Source organism: Scatophagus argus, chromosome 6 (assembly GCF_020382885.2).
Source record: "Scatophagus argus isolate fScaArg1 chromosome 6, fScaArg1.pri, whole genome shotgun sequence".
Classification (NCBI taxonomy): Eukaryota; Metazoa; Chordata; class Actinopteri; family Scatophagidae; genus Scatophagus; species Scatophagus argus.
This window is the reverse complement of record NC_058498.1, coordinates 25219966-25239144: the sequence shown is the minus strand read 5'-3', so window position 1 is coordinate 25239144 and position 19179 is coordinate 25219966. Positions and strand designations below refer to the sequence as shown.

At 40.7% G+C, this 19179-nt stretch overlaps 1 protein-coding gene across 6 annotated transcripts in view; it reads right to left on the bottom strand.

The window, feature by feature from the left end:
• The window catches only part of szt2 (SZT2 subunit of KICSTOR complex), a 99183-nt gene that overhangs the window by 68596 nt on the left and 11408 nt on the right, over nucleotides 1–19179 (bottom strand). For 4 of the 6 annotated variants that reach the window (XM_046392865.1, XM_046392871.1, XM_046392870.1 and 1 more), the window contains exons 15-34: nucleotides 18324–18529; nucleotides 17774–18010; nucleotides 17016–17094; nucleotides 16792–16880; nucleotides 15849–16017; nucleotides 15540–15657; nucleotides 13972–14085; nucleotides 13594–13797; nucleotides 13272–13369; nucleotides 12188–12326; nucleotides 11781–12095; nucleotides 11419–11626; nucleotides 8752–8799; nucleotides 6868–6995; nucleotides 5536–5815; nucleotides 4584–4731; nucleotides 4341–4433; nucleotides 3949–4027; nucleotides 685–978; nucleotides 464–599 (exon numbers count right to left, since the gene is read on the bottom strand). In XM_046392865.1, the coding sequence (XP_046248821.1) occupies nucleotides 464–599; nucleotides 685–978; nucleotides 3949–4027; nucleotides 4341–4433; nucleotides 4584–4731; nucleotides 5536–5815; nucleotides 6868–6995; nucleotides 8752–8799; nucleotides 11419–11626; nucleotides 11781–12095; nucleotides 12188–12326; nucleotides 13272–13369; nucleotides 13594–13797; nucleotides 13972–14085; nucleotides 15540–15657; nucleotides 15849–16017; nucleotides 16792–16880; nucleotides 17016–17094; nucleotides 17774–18010; nucleotides 18324–18529 (3182 nt within the window). The remainder of the gene's footprint in view (nucleotides 1–463; nucleotides 600–684; nucleotides 979–3948; nucleotides 4028–4340; nucleotides 4434–4583; nucleotides 4732–5535; nucleotides 5816–6867; nucleotides 6996–8751; nucleotides 8800–11418; nucleotides 11627–11780; nucleotides 12096–12187; nucleotides 12327–13271; nucleotides 13370–13593; nucleotides 13798–13971; nucleotides 14086–15539; nucleotides 15658–15848; nucleotides 16018–16791; nucleotides 16881–17015; nucleotides 17095–17773; nucleotides 18011–18323; nucleotides 18530–19179) is intronic. The other 2 variants (XM_046392866.1, XM_046392868.1) reach the window with 2 other exon arrangements.

Sequence of the window (19179 nt, the reverse complement as noted above, 5' to 3'; positions counted from 1 at the left end):
AAACGCAAGTATATTCAGTTGACTTTAAAGTAAAACAGAAGAAAGCAACACATCCTCATATTGGTAGCAGAGAATTATGGGTGATTTATAATCATTTTAGTTATACTTCATGTTATTACACTGACTGACAATTGGTGGTTGTGATACTCCAACATGCTATTGAGAAAGCAGAAGGTTGCTAATCAGTGTTGAAGAAGGAAGTTAACTATGCAAATGTTCTAATCTTTTCCAATATCTATGAAAAAGAAAATGCAATCATCATTTTTGTTAGGTCTCGATGATATGCACATAGCATCTTGGTGTGCAGCAGAGATTTTGTTTGTCTACATGAAAACTTCACAGAGTGCCTTTAGTACCACAATGGGAAGACATCAGTTTAGAATTAAAATTTAAAAACGAAAATGAAACATACCCTGTCCAAAAAACTTTTAATAGTCCCCTTTTTGCTCATGCTTTGGCTCACCTGTTATGATGGAAATCAGCCATGACTTCAAACTCCAGAGGTAGTGTCAGGACAAAAATATCTAAAGTGACTGAGAGCTCATTTAAATCCACAGACTGTAAGGCATCAGAGTTCTCCAGGCAGGAAATAATCTCACCTGCAGTCACAAAAATGAAATAAGCTGTGTAAGTTCAGCAATATTCTCAGGGAAGAGAACTGAAGAGAAAAAAGGTGGTACTCACCAAGGCAGGTAGGCAGTGTTTGTATGGGCATAGAGCCATGACAGCTTTTAATATTCACAGAACAAGTGACATGAACAAAGAGGGGCGGCATGTCCAACTGTGGTCCTTCAGCCTCCAGCAGGGAGTCTCCTTCTAGGATGCTGAAGGAGTCCTGGTCCTGGTTGACAGTGTTGGAGTCCGACAGAGACTGGTCTTCACCCTCTCCATGGGAGCTGGTGCATGCTTGCTCCTCATACTCCACTACCAAATCTGTGTCGCTCTCTGTCTCTGTCATGCAGCAGCCCAACATGTTTTCTAAACACAAAACAGTCAGTCATTATCCCACCACTAAATGAGAAGCACAATCTTTCAACCATGGGTCATCACATAAACTGAGGAGGATTTCACAAAGTACTAGCAGACGTGGTGGGAGAGTTTGGGAGATGTTATGCTGTGTATCAAGTATTGTCAACATCAGTCACAGATAAAACAAAAACATATGAAAATGTAACCATGTTTTACAGCAGACCTAAAACATTTTGTAGTCGCCTCTGAAACACGTCATCAGTTTAAAATCATCTTTATAAGCGATTCTAATAGAATTAGGAAAAGTCATGATATATCTAAGGCTGCTAGTAACAATAAATTTGAAATTGTAATACAATAATTATGGGGTGAAAGGCAAACAGAAGGGGTGGGAGGCTTACTTTTAGCCCCAAGGCTTTACCCCTTGAACGACAGGGTTGCTTCCCCGCGCCTTCAGGTAGGGGAATGGGTCCTGACTGTTGTTTGTGCTTATTCACCAAACAACAGTTCAGAGTACCCACTCTTTTTGGAGTCCCTGGGACAGGTGCTGGAAGATGCTCCTACTGGGGATTCCAGTTGTTCTACTGGGGGACTTCACTGCTCATGTGGGCAACGACAGTGAGACCTGGAGATCAGGCACGGCCTGCCTGATCTGAACCCAAGTGGTTTTCAGTTATTGGATTTCTGTGCTAGTCTGTCCATAACAAACACCATGTTCAAACATAAGGGTGTCCACAGGTGCACTTGGCACTAGGACACCCCAGGTTGCAGGTCGATGATTGACTTTGTAGTCGTATCAGCGGATCTGCGGTTGTATGTTCTGGACAGTCAGGCGACCTGTGTGCGAGACTTAGGAGCAGAGCTGTCAACTGATCATCACCTGGTGGTGAATTGGATCAGGTTGCAGGGAGGAAGCCGGATAGACCTGGCAGACCTAAACAAACAGTGAGGGTCTGCTGGGAACCTCTGGCTGAAGACTCGGTTAAAATAGCCTTCAACTTCCACCTTTGACTGCATCCCAGGGGTGGTGGGGGACGTGGAGTCTGAGTGAGCCATGTTCCAAGCTGCCATTGCAGCAGCTGTTTGCATCTGCAGTCGGAAGGTTTCTTGTGCTAGATGCAGTGGCAATCCTCGAACCCGCTGGTGGATACCAGGATTGAAAAGTGCCATCAAGCTGAAGAAGGAGTCCTACAGGGCAGTTGGCTTTATGGCCAGAAATTCTGGCAAACCGTCCAGCAACTCAGGAAGGGAAAGCGACACTTTGTTCATGCTATTTACAGGGAGAGCTGCTGACCTTGACTGAGAATATAGGCAGGCGGTGGAAGAAATACTTGGAGGATCTCCTTAATTCCACCGACACACATTCCCTGGAGGAAACAGAGCTGTGGGGCTCGGAAGGAGGCTCTCCCACCACTGGGGCGGAGGTTGCTGAGGGAGTTAAACAACTCCACAAGGGCGGTGCCCCGGGACTGGATGAGGTGCTTTCTTAGTACCTCAAGGCTCTGGATGTTGTGGGGCTGTCATGGCTGACATGCCTCTGCAACATTGCGTGGTCAGGGACAGTGCCCTTGGAGTGGCAAACTAGGATGGTAGTCCCATTTGAAAAGGGGGATCAGAGGGTGTGCTCCAACTATAGAGGGATCACACTCCTCACCCTCCCTGGGAAAGTCTATGCCAGGGTGTTAGAGAGGAGAGTCCATCTGTTAGTCAAAACTCAGATCCAAGGTCCCGGTTATGGAACACTGGACAAGCTCTACAGCTTTGCAGCTTTGCTGGAGGGGTTGTGGATGTTTGCCCAACCAGTCCACATGTGTTCTGTGGACTTGAAAAAGGCTTACGACCAAGTCCCTTGGGGCACTCCGTGGGGAGTTCTCTGGGAATATGGAGTGGTTAGTCCGTTGTTATGGACCATCCAGTCTATGTCTTGTTGGAGTGAGAGATTGGTTCGCACTGCTGGCAACAAGTCCAACTCGTTTCCAGTTAGGGTTCTACTTCATCAGGGTTGCCCTTTGTCATCGATTCTGTTCATAATCTTTATGGACAGAATTTCTAGGCGCAGCCAAGTGGCGGAGGATGTCAGGTTTGGTGATATTAGAATTCCATTTCTGTTTTTTGTGGATAATGAGGAGCCAGTTGAGGTGGTTCGGGAATCTGGTTGGGATGCCTCCCGGGTGTCTCCCTGGGGAGTTGTTTTGGGCATGTTCATCTGGGAGATGACCCCGGGGCAAACCCAGGACACGATGGAGGGATTACATGTTGTGCTTGAGTGGTTAGGTCTCCATTCTGCTCAGCAGCAGACACCTGAGTGGTAGGTGATTATTACAGAACATAACAGAGCTGTATATTTAACTGATTCAGTGTGGACAGCAAGAGTTTGATTTCCAAGCAAGATCGGACACTCTCATGCAGTTAGGATAAGGTGTGACTTAACTTATCTTGACTTAACCTAACTTAATTGACTAACATGCTGCTCCTTTCACAGTGGTCAATACAACTGATATTAAGTTTCACATACTAAAACGGTATCTTGGACTTGTAATGTTCTGTTTTGTTCGGTTTGCTGTTTCTCTATGCATGCAGAGATCAACAAGTACATGTCATCTCTGCATACCTCAGTGATCTCTACCCGTTTTCCCCTTCCCGGAACCTTGTGTCACATCTCATTTCACCCCACTTCAGAAAGGGTGCAAGCTTACACTTTTAGCTTAGGGGCTAGAGGGAAGATTCAGGGTTCAAAGAGTGTAAACAAGCCGAACGAGCTGCCTGGAGCATTTATTTATGTATTTTTTTTTAAAACAAGCTTTCAGCTTCTACAGTTGATAAGAAGAATGCAGCAATGCTCCAGAAATATTTTGTGGACAAAGAAATGTCCCACCACCTTCCATCAGCATGGAGATAATACTAATCAAATTTTCATTTTTGCATGAACTGTTCCCTTAAAACCTAATTAAAGATAACTGTTTTTGATTTGGTCCTCACCATCCTCAGTAGCTGGCTCAGCCTCTGACACCACCTCCTCACTGAGTCTCCTCCCTGTCTCATCATCCTCCGAGTCCTCCTGAGGAGACAGCAGACACAGGATTTTGTTTGGTTTTCACATACAAAAATCATGTCAGGCATCATTTATCACTTAGATTAGATTTTTCTTTTAGTTTAGTTTTGTTAGCTAGTGTCATGAGATAACTTTTGTTGTGAATTGCTGCTATATTAGTAAACTGAAATAAAACATTTTTTTTCCAGCCGACATTCTTTCCTGTTCATTCCAAAATATTTCCTTTTTCCTCTATATAATCATTGTTCAAAAGATATGAAAAGCAAAATAGTCAGTCTGAAAACAAGACAAATGGAAAAACACAACTCTGTCAACTCACCTCTTTCTTGGATGATGATGGGCAGTAAAAAAAGTAGTATGGATTGGAGGGCACAGGTTTGAAGTACTGAGACACGATGTCCATGAATTTATCCTGTTGAATGATTCGAATAACATATCAGTTTCTCCATGTTTTCTTATTAGCTCATTTACTGACTAATTACTCAGAGAACAGTCAGTGATTAACATGAATAGCATGTTACTAACTTTTTTTTTTTGTTTTTTTTTACCTTTAAGACAATACCTGTATTATTTTGTGCAGATCTGGGTACACTTCACACTTGGGCTGTGTCTGGAGAAGTGTTAGAGGGAACTCCAGGATCTTGGCTCTCTTGGACTCATCTAGGATCAGTGGAGATGTAGGAGCTTCACTGGCATCCTCCATTTCAATACTATTCACAGAAATAGCACAACATTAATAATTATGGTAGTTAATGTTAGAAAGTGATTGCTGCCCGTATACTTCAGAAAATTCAAAGCACTGACTGATCCATTTTCAAGAATTCATTACATCACAAAATACAGTTTATCGGAATAAAATAACTGTTAACCACCAGGGTGTATTTACGTCACCAACGCCCACAAGAATGTCAGTGGTCTTCAGGCAAATATCCCCAGGAAGCAAATGAGGAATGTACATCATAATCATCAAATCACACACTGAGGTGTCAAGATTTCGTTTTTTTTACAAGAAAAATAACAAATATTAATATGAATATATAAAAGCATAATTCATAAGTCTCACACAACTTCCAATCAATAGGTCACAAAAGACTAAAGACTTAAAAGAATAAAAATATCACTCATTGCATTTAATAATTAACGAGGCACGGCCAGCCAACAGCAGTCATTCAGAAAGATATAAAACTTTACAGCACATGAAAATGAAAACCACGAAAACCATTAGTTATGATAGATAATACTATCTTGTCAGCTATGATAGCTAATGTAAGTTAATATCAGCTATCGTATGTTCTATGTGAAAAACAATAGCAAAGAGAAATCGACAAACATAAACTTTATAAATCTAGCTACAGTACATACCTTCAAAAGATTAAAACAGTGCCAAAAATCTGAAGTGCAAAACTCCAGCCACTATCATACTGACCAAAGAAAGTCTCTGACATACATACTTAATGACTCTCAGAGAGAAGAGTTCACCTGAAACTCCCAAAGTGCAAGTAAGTCTGTCACACCTGGACGAGGAGGTCATGGCAGCCCTGTCATCTGATCGGTCCTCCTCAACCTCTCCAATGATAAAGCTTGCAGGGCTTCTTGAAGGTTTTGGATTCCTTGGATTCCTGGATTCCCATCCTGAAGCCTCGCTATGCTCCCTAAAGACCCTGATGTGTCCACAGAGGGTATTCAGGAAGGAGGTGACGTCAATCTCTTGAAGAGATTCTTCACAGTAGTCCATGGCCATCAGGACATCCTGTGAGCTAATGCTGTAGGACTGTTGCAGGCTGCGGTACACACCTGAGGAGCACAGTGAGCAAAAGCAATGACTGATGATGTGATGGATACATGTCGTTAAGTCGCACTGCCACTGACTGTCACTTCTCACACAGCTTTGTCTTCGAAATAGAGCTGCTAATTTCTAAGAAGACAATTAAATTGACAATTAAATATATTTTAAATCTGCTGTTCCATTAGGAACCATTCAAACCTCTCACGTGGTCTGGGAAAAAGTTATTCAAATCTGGACAACCTTCCAGAAAACTTAAAAATTTTGCTCCAACTCTCAGTTATTTTAAATAAGCGGGTTATTTTTTTAGCTGGGCTGCAGGTACCAGCCCAACAGACTGACTGAGCAGCTGAGGGATAAGTTACATGACTGGTTACAAAAGCTAAGCGTGGGTGTTTCCCGTTGGGCTTCTAAAACTAAGTGGTGCCAAATGATTGTGTATTCCATTATGTCATCAACTTTATTTATTTATACTTTGATATTATTGTAGTGGGTGGAAAAAAACATCGATTCACTTCAATCTTTTATTATTTTTGCTGGCTCAGTTTTTTTGTATAAGTAACTAGTGCTTCTGTTAGCTTGATGCTAATGCAAATAAGCATTTTGATCACAATAGTTGTGTGCCTGAAGAGAGCAGCACATGTTCAGTATATCTTTTCTTTTCTTTTTATAATTCTCATAAGACTATAGCTTAATGAGCATGATGTTAAATGTAGCAATTAAGTAAGTATATATATATTTTCCATTCAATTGTACATTTCATGCAATACTTTCAAAAGCTATCAAGACCAGGTTTTGTAAAGACTATTTTAAATTTATATTTCACATGTGGAGAGTCCGTGAAATTTACTAGACAATTAAAGCAACAACGAGGTGGACCACCCATTCGACCTACAGACTGACATTTCCATCCCTTGAGCCATGCATTTTGGCTCAGAATGAAACTGATGATGATGATGACAGATAAACAGTCTGAATTTTCCCTTTTGAATTTTACTTAATTTGTTACTAATAATTCTGAACATAACTTCTTCTGAGCGTATGTTGGTGGAGGGGAGGTCACCTTTGACAAAGCTCTGGTGGTAATGCTCTTGTAGCAAGCTGCAGTAGCTGACCAACTCTTTGTGTTTGTGAGGCTGAGTCAAGAGGTCGGTCCAAGGGGACGGACTACTGCGGTCCTGAGATAGTGACCTGTGAGAGGACACACACACAGAGACACGAAATAACAACTTCAGACTCCTGAAGGACTGACACGCACTACAACTTCGTTTCATATTTCCCAATGGATTTATGTTTATCCACCCAAGTGTTACCTCACAAATGCCTGAAAATGCAGCATTCATTAAGAACTTCTTGCATTTAAGCATTTAGATAGCATTAGCCTAGATCTCCACGAGAGTACACAAATAAGCCAACAAGTTTACTCAAAACAAAGTGCTGTAACACATATACTCACCTACAAAGCTGCAGCAGTGGTATGGTCTCAGCTTCTTCTACTACACACTTTTCAAATCATAATATTTTGTCTGAACCTCTTTCACACAAGCAGCAACATGCAAAGCTGTATGGAGTCTCAAGCGTGCCACCGAAAGATTAAAGCCTTATAGTGTTAAAGGTAAATGTTGAAACAGGAGATTAAGTCTGTTTTGTTTGAATTGTGAGAAGGAAAATGATAGGCAGACAACACAAACACACAGTAAATAGAATAACAACAAATTACAACAGCAAACATTATAAATGTCTTCTAAAATGAATGCATTTTCATTTTGAAATTCTAATACATTTTAATTTCTATTTTAAATACCATGCAAATAAACAGTGATTATGTGTTGCAATCCTTTATTCAAATGCAAATTCAGTTTAACAAATTATTAGCTCTTACTTTATTAATGGTTAAGTATTTAACTTCATGATGACCTGATGAAAGATTCTCTTGAACTTAAAAGACAACAAAAAGTTTTGTTGATCTTTTATTTTCTATTTATCAAATCACACAGCCTCTCTAAAAGTCTATAATCATTCTGGTGACACACTCCAGACTCCACACACAGCCCTTCATAATCATACGCCAATGAAGAAAAACTGCCATAAACAGTCTGATCTGCAAGAAAGCACACCAGTTCCCAACGTTGAGAGAAGAAAGGACGCCTCCGTGCTGTAATGTGACAGTGCTGCAAGGGTAACACTCAACAACAACACAGTGCACCAGGTTATGTTAGGTGTCAGGTTATGTGTCACATACCTACGAAATTCTAATAACTTTACAGAACTTTTATTTTTTCCCCACTGTGGTATCACTAATGTAGTATTATGACATACCTATGGTCAATTACTTTTTCTATGGCGCTCAGTGACGTGCCATACATTTATGTGGTGTCAGCATAGAGGGATGGATTTAAATTGTGCCCTGCAGGTTTTCATGACATATAAATGTGATCTCTTTGAATGTATGTGATTCTCCAATAAAGAGAAAGCCAGGTATTATATGATGATATCTGAGTTACCGACTCACTAGTTAGTGTTTTCAATAAATAACAGAAATATTTTTAGATGTGCCTGTTATTGTTAGTGCGGAATTTCCATTTAAAATGCCTGGATGTCTCTCTTTTTTTCTTCAGGCAAAAACTAAAGAAGTAAGTCTGAAAAACACCACTATTTATATACATACATATACCACAATTTTTTTTTTATAGAAAACTGCATAAACTTATGAGTTACACGGGAGCAATGCACCTACTATGTGTACGCAGCAACGCAAGCCTGAGGAGGAAGCACAGACAGGCCTAGGAAGAGAAGCCTTTGGAGCGTACAGTATTAGAAAACTGACACCTTCCCACTCTACAGAAAACAAGCGTGTCCTAACATTTCATAAGCATCCAATGAAAGCTGAGCAGCACCCCAGCAGAGAGGGAAGGAGGGCAGAGAAAACAGAATCAAGCAGGGCTACCTGAACTTTATCTGCTGATTCATCTCCCAGGATTCAGCATCTTGAGCTCTATTCTCACGCGTAGAGACAATCAAAGACACACATGTTAACAACTGAACTGCAACTTACTTCTGACAAAATTCATACGTTGATTAAAGGTTAATCCATTTTTATTACAACGTTCTCCTCTATGTAGCTTTGTCCATTATTTATACTGGTAACGGTAACATTGTACTCACTAAGGTAAATGCTAAAATCTGGGAACATAAAGTGGTTGTCTGTGCAAATGATTTAAACCACTGTGACAGACAGAAAAACAATTCCCAAGGTGCAACTGGTATAAAACTTACCTAAAAACACTGTGGATCAGCAGCTCTTCTCACATACATCACATTTACATTTATTTATCTGCAGATGCTTTTGTCCAAGGCAATATAAAAGGAGGTACAATCCAATGCCACAGTACATCAAGGAGAAAACAAAATAAGTACTGCAAAACTCAGTTCCACATACCACCCGATAAGAGACAAAAGGCTACAGGTGTGTAAACTAACTTAAGTACTCTCTGAAGAGGTAAGTCTTCAAGTGATTTTTGAAGGCACATGGATTCTTCCGACTGAATTGAGTTCAGATGTGCTGCCACATCTCAAACCGCTCAAATCAACGAGGCAGGGCTGAGATCAGTGCTGAGGCGGTTTGGTCGTTTGGTAAGAAGAGAGAGTTCAACATCGCTAGTATGGCTATGGTGAAATGTGGTGCACAGTATATTGAGAAGAGAAGGGGACTGTGCACAAATCCATGTGGTACTCCAGCAGAAAGACCATTGTCTGAGCCAACACTGAGCACATTCAAGACCTGTTTCATGGCAATATTGTACCTTCATAGGATTTTTGCCTTATATGAAGTACACTGATCTGTAACGTATTTGATTAGCCAAAAACGGAAACTTGTGCATGGTTAAAACATGGTTGTTTCCTGGAAACAAGATATAACAGGAATAATACATATACTGTGATATAGACTATGAAGGTATTTACCTATGTTGCCCAGCCCTAGTGCATACAAAAATTAAGTGAGGCCTGTGAGCTAGTTCACAGCAACTCCAATGGTGACTCCAGTCTGCCCCTACAGCCATATGGCATACTCCCCCCACTGCAACACATATCCAACATATTCACTTAACTATGGTGGGGTAGTTAAGTCATCAATGCTCTTTCTTTTGCTGCAATGCCTTCACCTCCCAATGAAAGCTATGCTGTCACATGGTGGTGCCAGTCAAACAGCATTTCAACAGCCAATATCACCAAGAGGAGAAATGCCAGATATCAACAGTGCAAATATTCTACATTCACATATTATCTACTCCACATGTAGGCTGACTACATTTCATTCAGGCTGATTTCATTGTGACTGTGCACCTAGTTCTCAGAAATGAGCTTGGTGAGTATAAAGTCATTACAACTAATAGGAGCAATAACCAAAACTAAAAGAGAGACCCAAGTTGTAACAAACTTGAATTATCTTAATCTGTCTTAATAATTAATGTTGACGACACCGAAAGTTAATGGGAAGTGATAATGCCAATCACTATTAAAGATCAAATCACAGAATGTGGCTCTGCTGCATAACTGGTCCGCCGTTGGAAGATTTTCAGCACTGATCAAAATCTTAAACTACATACATACTAAAAATAACAGAGTTTCACCAGTCCCCCTCTTCGTTAATGCGGATCTCTTGAGTCCTTGGCTACACCTGCTGCTAGCAACTCATATAAACATAAAATTATAAATTGCGCCATTCATAATCTCTTTGCAATCTACCCTATTCATTCAAAGTAGTTGTTAGCAAGAAACGGCTGCAACAGAGATCTTACTGGCTCTTGGTTACAGTCACGAGTCCTGTGGATCCAGATCTGTTTAGCGCTATGAGTCCCATGTGCTCCATCAGCGCAGTCAGTTACATCCTGATCCTACTGAGCTGAATCGGCTATGTTTCAGGCCAGGCAGGAAGTTTTTCTATCTCACCTCGCTCAGATCCCTGAGTCCTGACGCATAAGGTAACAACCATCGCTAGTCCATCTAATTTGTGCTATTTGTTGCAATAGTTGCTTGCTAAGAGCTACTTGGAATAAAACAATGAATATCACAATTTAAAGTTTGAATTTACAGGGGTTGTCAGCAGTAATGATACGCTAATTATGTTTATTTAATACCCCTATTAACTTTATTCATCCCAAAGACATGACACCACGTAGCAATCTAACGTGTAGCTAATATTTTTTTGGTGTTATGTTTGAAGCAAACATTCTTTAGCACTGTGCTTTGCTCCAAGCTTTAGCTGGAAATGAAACACAGTTTTTATGTGTTTTATAGTCATGAGGATACTGCCTGCTCCCTTAATTGTGCAAACTTGGACTTTCATGACCCAAGAGGACTTTGGTGTTGGGTTTCACCGGTAGGTTCTTCATGATACTGACTCAAGTGACCCAAAGGAGTCAAGTAACTCGGATCAGTACATTGTGTGATCCGGAAGGACTCAAGTATGTACGCAGAACCGGATTTGCCATGACTAACTATATTACACGGCTGTAATTTCTTGAGAACTTTTTTCACATGGGTATCAGTTTTCTTTCTTTCAATATTTGAAGATTAATGCCTTTGTCATTATTCCTGTGCGTGAGCATAGTACCTGAAGAAGATGTCCCTGGGTTGGCGGCTGGAGTTGGGGTGTACCAGCTGCTCCTTCAGGTTTTCCAGGGAGCAGTTGTAGACATAGACTGGACATTTTAATTGGCTGCCGTCAGTGGTACTCTGTTGAGACACCTGCCTGCTGAAGCTGATGTGGAAATCTGTCTTCTGTGGTTCGGTGAACTGGACTCCTTCTTTTTCTCCCAGATCTGGTAAGTCAGAGACACAGATATTTTCCCCAAAACATTCAGCCCCACAAGTTGTGTCAAAAATATTACATCTTATAGAACTTACTATAAGTTAGGCACTTAACTACACTAATTTGATTTTGACTACAACTCTGGACAAGACCATTAGGCCGACCTGAACCAGGGGTCCCAGTCTCTGTCTCAGGCACTTTGCTGTCCCAGCTGTCCTGGTCCACGATCACAGAGTCAGTGGGCCCACTCTGGCCCTCAGACTGTGGTGAGAGCACTGGGGACCTGGCAGTGCTGCTGGAGCTCCTTCGCAGTTTACTGGCCAGACTGAGACCAGACTCGGACCTCTCCAGGCCACTGGTGGATCCAGACAGGGAGTCAGCCTGAGATTTGTTGCTGGGAGTCAGAGTGTCATCCTCCTGCGTGCTGATGTTACTCTGAGGTTCTGTCTCCAGCCCTGATGCCATCAACATCAGGACATCTGCCAAAAATAAAAAATAAAAAAATCTGCATTATGAGACTGTGTCTGAAAACCGAAGCAGCACATTAGAGGAAACATAATTCAAAGCGTACCCGTGTATGAAGCAGGGAGGAAGGTGAGGAAGATCTGCTGGGAGCTGATGTACTTGGCATAGCACCTCCACTGTGGCACAGAGCAGCTCCTATCCCCCAGCAAGGGCTCTTCATCAACGAGGTCTGCATTACTGAAACTCTGCCAAAGATAGCAAGGAAGTACATGCTTATGTATATTTACATTTGGCTCCTGTCACTGTTCCCATTGCAGCCTTCCAGTGAACAAGTATGAAATAGGGATAAGCGTGTAACACCTGTAAGTGTTATCTCTTCGACCAACCAAATTTTCTGTATCCATGTATGTATTCATAAGCTGGAACTGGGCAGGACTAACCAGAAGCTAAGCCTAACGTTGATATGGGTTAATCACAAGTTGCTATATCTATTATTCATTATAAATTATTTTGAGAACACCCTCAGAATATTTTCATCTTTAATGAAAAAACCTTCACTGAGCAACCCAATGAGGATTTTCCTTCATCCATCACACTTTTGCTCATAAAAGTACATTATCTGTACTGGAAAGGCAGTCCTAGTCAACTACTTGCTAAATTCTTGTATAAAAACATTATACCTCATCATTTCTTTGGCTTTTTATGTATATGTAATGAGAATTTAGTTTGAAACATCCCTGTTTTTTGATCTGTTCATGTTTATTTTACTGTCGATGTAACATTCAACACCTCATCCACGTTCATCTGTTTTCTTCGTAAATTCAGTAAATGTACCTACGGCACTAATTACATCAGTACAGCAACATTAATGTTTCACAAAACCTTCCTGCAACTCCAACAGAATTAGACCTTCCTTTCCTGGTATGCTTTTAATATGAAAAATAAGCAGGGAGTGTTGAGTTTCACTTGAAAAACAAGCAATACCAACTGGAATTAATCAGTGAATCAGTGGGTATTTTGTGAAACAAAACAGTACTGAGAGCAGCAGAGTGGTAAGCATGTCTTACTGTTGTTGTGCTTATGAAATGTAGATTCAACATCATCTGTGTATCAGATAAAACAAATACATATTATGAAAACTTATAACACTGACTTACTATTATGGCTTAAAACTTTATGGATGGAACTACCTGTAAGGTGCTGGTGGATCCCATCACCTCTTTGCTGCTGCCAGTGGTGTGGAATGATGTCATGGTGTCCTGTCTGTCTGGAGGCTTCACAGACTCTTCTGACAAAATAGAAAATATCAGAGTCAGAAAGAGTGATAGATCAGAAGAGACAGTGACTCATCATGAAGCCCTGTATCTGATAAAACTGGACAGCAAAAGGTACATATCATCACTTACAAGTCATGTAGTTCTGTTAATTAAACCTTTTAGAAAGTAAACCTTTTAGAGTGCCATATATTGGCTAGAATGACAGTTAGGATGACATGTATAGATATGTACTGACCTTTAATTACAGGTAAGGAGAAAGGAGCAACATGGCCGTCTCGTTCCCGCTCTAAGATGTGGTGCATGAAGGTGTCATGGTCGCTGTCAGCTAACTGGATTTCCCTATCACTGAGCTCATGCTCCAGGCTGTTGTGAAAGAGGCTGAGCAGGAGCTCATTGGGCAAACATGGGGAGCTATGAACCTGCTCCTCATTCTCCACTGCTGCAGACAAAAAAGTGAATACACACACAAAAACAAGGAACAATGGTAAGTATTCCCTGGTATACTTTGACTCTGTTATTTTTTCATATCTCTGTAAACTGTTACAGACAAAGTATTTATTTCTGGTGCTGGTGGTATAATGATTTCATTTCTGAAGATCATGGTGCACAGTACCTGTATTGAATGTGAGGAAGAAGAGCTCAACTTGCTGGCATTTTGGAAGCAGGTGAATGAGGTCAAACTGGAAAGGAACCATGTGAATGCTGTCCTCAGAGGCCAGGGCTTCTCCTGCACATACAGAGGCAACCCACCCGCATATTACTGTGTCTTCAAACAGAGCAACACTCACAGTAAATATGTAGTTTTATTTACATATTACACTGAATGCACAATTTATTGAGCCAGTAGCTACAGGGGACAGGTATTACCACAACACAAATATAATGGTCAATGGGCAAACCTTTCATTTTATGGTTTTTGTCCGGACTGATGAAGTTACATCATTAGCCAGCTGAGCGTGGAAGTTCCTCATTTGCCACTGTACTTTCAAAATGAACATTACATAACATAACTCCAGATTCTATGAGAACAGGCATAGCCTTAGGGGGTATGCCTCCTGAGGCTCCACCTCAGTCTCACTTTGTGCTTAAGTCGAGCTGAGACTGGATATACTGTTCCAAAAAACAGCTTTTTCTTCAGCTAGTTAAAGGAACCAGTGGGGCACACATTAACTAAATAGTTATGTAACTAAATCTCTGTCTCAATCTCTGTCTCAAACAGGCTCCAGGCGTTCAGCAAAGTTTTGCCTCGTACACAGTCAATCATGAATCAGCATTTACAGTGTCTAAAGAAAGTATTCAACCCCCTTGGAGGTTTTACCCTTTTACTGCTTTTAGAAATGGAACCATAGTCAATATAATTTGCCTTTTTTGACAAAAATTTACAAAAAAAACTTTAATGTCAAAGTGAAAACATATTTTATGAAGTAATGTCAATTAATTCAAAATGTATAATATATAATAAGCGATAGCATAAATATTCACCCCTTTAAAAGTGACTGATCTAATTCAGTAAAGGTCCAGCCAACTGGTGCTAGTAGTTTCACAATTAGTGAAAAGGAGATCACCCGATTACCGTGCATGTGTCTCAAATTATTGTAGCATAAAGACATCTGTGTCCAGAAGGTCCAGTCACTGGTTAATCATTTCTCCTGGCTACAATTACACCATGAACATAGAAGAACATTCGAAGCAACTTCAAGAAGACCTTACTGAAAAGTATAAGTCACAGGATGGATACAAAAAAATCATCAAGTCAATCACCATCAATCATCAAGTCATCCTCTAGAGTTCAGTTAAATCCATCATTAAGAAATGGAAGGAATATGTCACGTGTAAATCTGCCTTGAGCAGGCAGACCTCACAAACTGTGAGTGACTGTGCCAAAAGGATGCTAGTGAGGGAGGCCACCAAGATACCTATGGCTACTCTGAAAGAGTTAAAAGCTTCAGCAGCTGAGATGAATCTATGCATACAACAACTGTTGCCCGGGTTCTTCCCCAGTCATAGCTTCATAGAAGAAAGCCACTGCTGAAGAAAGCCCACGAACTAAAGTTCACCCAAAGGCATGTGGGAGGCTCCAAGGTCAACTGGAAGATGGTTCTTTGGTCTGACGAGACCAAAATGGACCTTTTGGGTGATGGGTGGGTGATGTGATTTTTCTAAACAGCAGTGTTTTATTACCTCTCACATCCTTGAGTCCAGCTGGCAGTGAGCACACCTGATGTTTATTCTGACACAGTTGACTCAAATACTCAAAGGTCAGCATGGTGGACATACAGGCCAGATCCCTTGGGAAGATCTGTAACAATATAATAGGTCACTATTAAACACAACCTAATGTTTTTAAATACATATAACGTACACACTGATGTGTTTTCTTGTGACAACACATCATTAGGGCTGCACAGTATACCATTTCACTTCAACCACTTCTCCACTTTATTTCAGAATGAATTAGGACTAGCTGGTGAATGTATTAGTTTTACACACTGCTTGAGGGATCTCCTGGTACTTGAGGGACTGGAAGTGGCGATGCTGGTCCATGCAGTTCATCACTGTGCCACACTGTGGTTCTATCCAGCACTCTGTCACAAGGTTCAGCTCTGTATCCGCATCTACGGCCTCAACCTCAGTGTCGTTGTCATCATCGGTGGAGAAGCTGGAGAGCCACAAAAGACAAATGTCAAGTGTGTGATAACTGTAAAATGCATTGAAATACCTTACAACGAAATTATGTTTTACAGTTTTAAAGTCTATTATGGGTTTCTTCAATTCCTTACGAGTTCAGTCACAATTCCAAGGAAATACAGACTTAGTGTTTTCAGTTCAAGCTGAACTGAACTGAATTTCTCACTACTGATTGGTTGAGCTGAAGGGGTAACTACAGACACTTCATTCTTGTTATCAGACACATGATACAATCCCCGACCAGCATCTCACATCCCCAGGTTGGGTCTGAGGAACAGAGTGGGTCGGTTGGGGAGATCACCCCTGGAGATCTGTCCTCCTCCACAAACCCAACCTGGGAATATGAAATATCTACAACAATTTTTACCAGGATTGTCTCTTCTTCAGGCTGAAAATAGTACTACATTCCATAACAATTGGCTGTTTCTTCAGGTAGTTAGGGTTTGAAAGCTTTTAAGAAACAAAAACACTGCAGTGGTTTACAATATTTTCAGAAAGGATGCGGCCACTCTAGAATAGTTTCATGGCAGCAATGATTTCATCAGCATTCACAAGGACTGCAAGGTACAAAGAAAAGTGACACTGTTCATATTTAAGTAAATTACCAGGAATTGTGTGATACCACATGGCGGTGCTTTGTTCAGCTTTGCCAAATGACTCCGCTTGTAGCAGTCCTCAGCGTCAGCACCAAATTCAAAACAAAATTAAAATACTGTGCTCATACGCTGATTGCTGCCAGTCTTACCTGTCCTTTGTAGATGTAGAGTGAGGTGGAAATAGGATGTACTGAACAATGCAAGAGTGACTCTCTCTGTCCGTGTCCCCCGACATGCCCTGAGGATAAAAATGAAACACAATGGAAACAAATTGGGACTACTAGCAATACCACACACGCGTACATGAACGTTAAAGTTAAAATGAACCGAATTGTGCAACTGAAAAATGATTTGGTGTCCTGCTGTCCTTTACCTTCATTGGCAGCTCGATCACCATGCTAACAATGCCCTCTCCGCTGGCAGCAAAGTGAAAGCCTTCTGATATGCGGATCCTAGCGCAAACGTTGAGAGAAATTTCTTACAGGACAAATTCCACAGAGCAACATCAAACCCACCCATCCGCCATGTCTTTTGTTTTCATTCACACACTGATTGAAATCATTTCTGTTATTGGATTGTAAGAGCAAAATTAAACTAGCATCAATTGAACTTGTGCTGCTGAGGCTACAAGGGCTGATCAATCAGAGGGGCTTTCCAGTGTGTGTGTGTGTGTGTATGTGTGTGTGTGTGTGTGTGTGTGTTTGCGTGAGAATGACAGTAGATAGCCGGGGACTGTATGTCTTGCAGGGTCCAGGATGATGTGTAGAAACATTTTTCATGTGTAAGTGTACAGTATCTCTTTAACAGGAAATTAGCAATCATTAAAAGAAATTTCTACAATTGAAGCACACAAGTTATTGCACACTGATTTATTCTAAGATTCATCCTACATGAAGAAAACTAAAATGAAAACACTACTAAACCTATATATAATTCACATTTCATTTTTTGTATTTTTTGAGGTTAATTTACTAATTTGTCATTATTTATAATGATTAAGAAAATGCAAACAAAAATCTGATACTGCTACGCAAATCTGCTCATTTTCCGAGCAAACTTCAAATACGACTTTGGAAACATTTAGGGGAAAAAACAAACACATGGCAAAAGACAAACAGTGTGTGAACTCACTCCGAGAGCATGGAAAGGATGTGAGCAACAGCGTGCATGGCCACAGTGGATCCTTGGCTGTTCTGCACAGCCCACACCCAGCGCTGGTGCAGGAAGTAACGGGACAAAGAGGCCAAGGTGGAAGAAGCTGTCCGATTGGCTGCCACGCTGAGGGGGACTGTACTGTTGGAGGGCTGAGGAAAGTTCTCCATGTTGAAAATGAAGGGAGTCCTGAAATCCAACGGCAGCTTCTCATACCTATAAAGCATCCATGGATCACTTCATTAAAATATGTCCAGATGGTGGCCTCCAGTCATACAGAGTATACATACACTGAGCTTTTGTTGTATATTTACAAATGACAGCCTGACTCCATTGTGGCCACAGTCTGTTGGAACCAATACTTTTAATTCAGAATTGTAACATCTTTTGAAAAGAAAAGAAAAATGGCAGGACAAAAGCTTTGAAGGCATGTCAAAGGTCTTGTATAAACAAACACTACTGCAAACGTAAAAGTCTGGCTTTTATTTGGTTCGCTGTTATGCAGTTTTGATGGCCTGCTTGCACTGACCTTATGAGCAGCTTCTCCAGAGGCTTATTGAGCACCACCACACAGGGTCTGTCTGACAATGCAGGTTTGGGAGCAGGGATGGAGGGAGATTTGGAAGGTGAGGGATGGCCAACAATTTTCCTTTTGGTTTTGGGTGTCGCCTCTTTGTTTTGAACACGCTGGGGGAAGCGCAGTTTGAGGATCTGCTCTCGCAGCTCATCTACAATCTAATGGAAAACACAAACAGCATAATGGATTACTACAAAAAAAAGAAATAAATAAAATAAAATTCAGTTTCTTAAGCCAACTTTGTTATTTGGGTGAAATCTGTGCAGATGTGGGCAGTCCTGACCATAGTCACCATTTTGACTGATCCGATCCCCTTTTGATAAATTAAGTAAAAAGATACCTTAACAACCATTTAAAGAAGAGAAAACTTTCTTTTCATGATTTTGTAATACCAAAACTGTATCGATTTTTAGTTAACAGCTTACGTTCAAAGATTTGTGGGAGAGGTTTGTTTTGTGCTGGCTAAACTAAGTTTCAAATGGCATAATTCATGTCAAATATTAGCCTGCAGTGATCCAAAAAAAACACTAATTTCTTGTTATGTTTTTAGTCAGCTGAAACTGTTTAGCAATTCAAAAGCTGACTTAAAAACTACTTAAATTTAAATATTTTAGAGTTCATTCAAAAATGTAAAAAGAAATAAAATAAACAGATAGCAAAATGAATTTGAATAAATTAATTAAAACACAAAGCTTACACCTTGGCTGTTTTTGCCCAGACCCTGGTCTTCACCAGCAGGTGGAGATGTCAAACATACAAAGCAGTGATCTTCATCTCCTGAAGACCATGAAAGTCCTGAAATAATAAA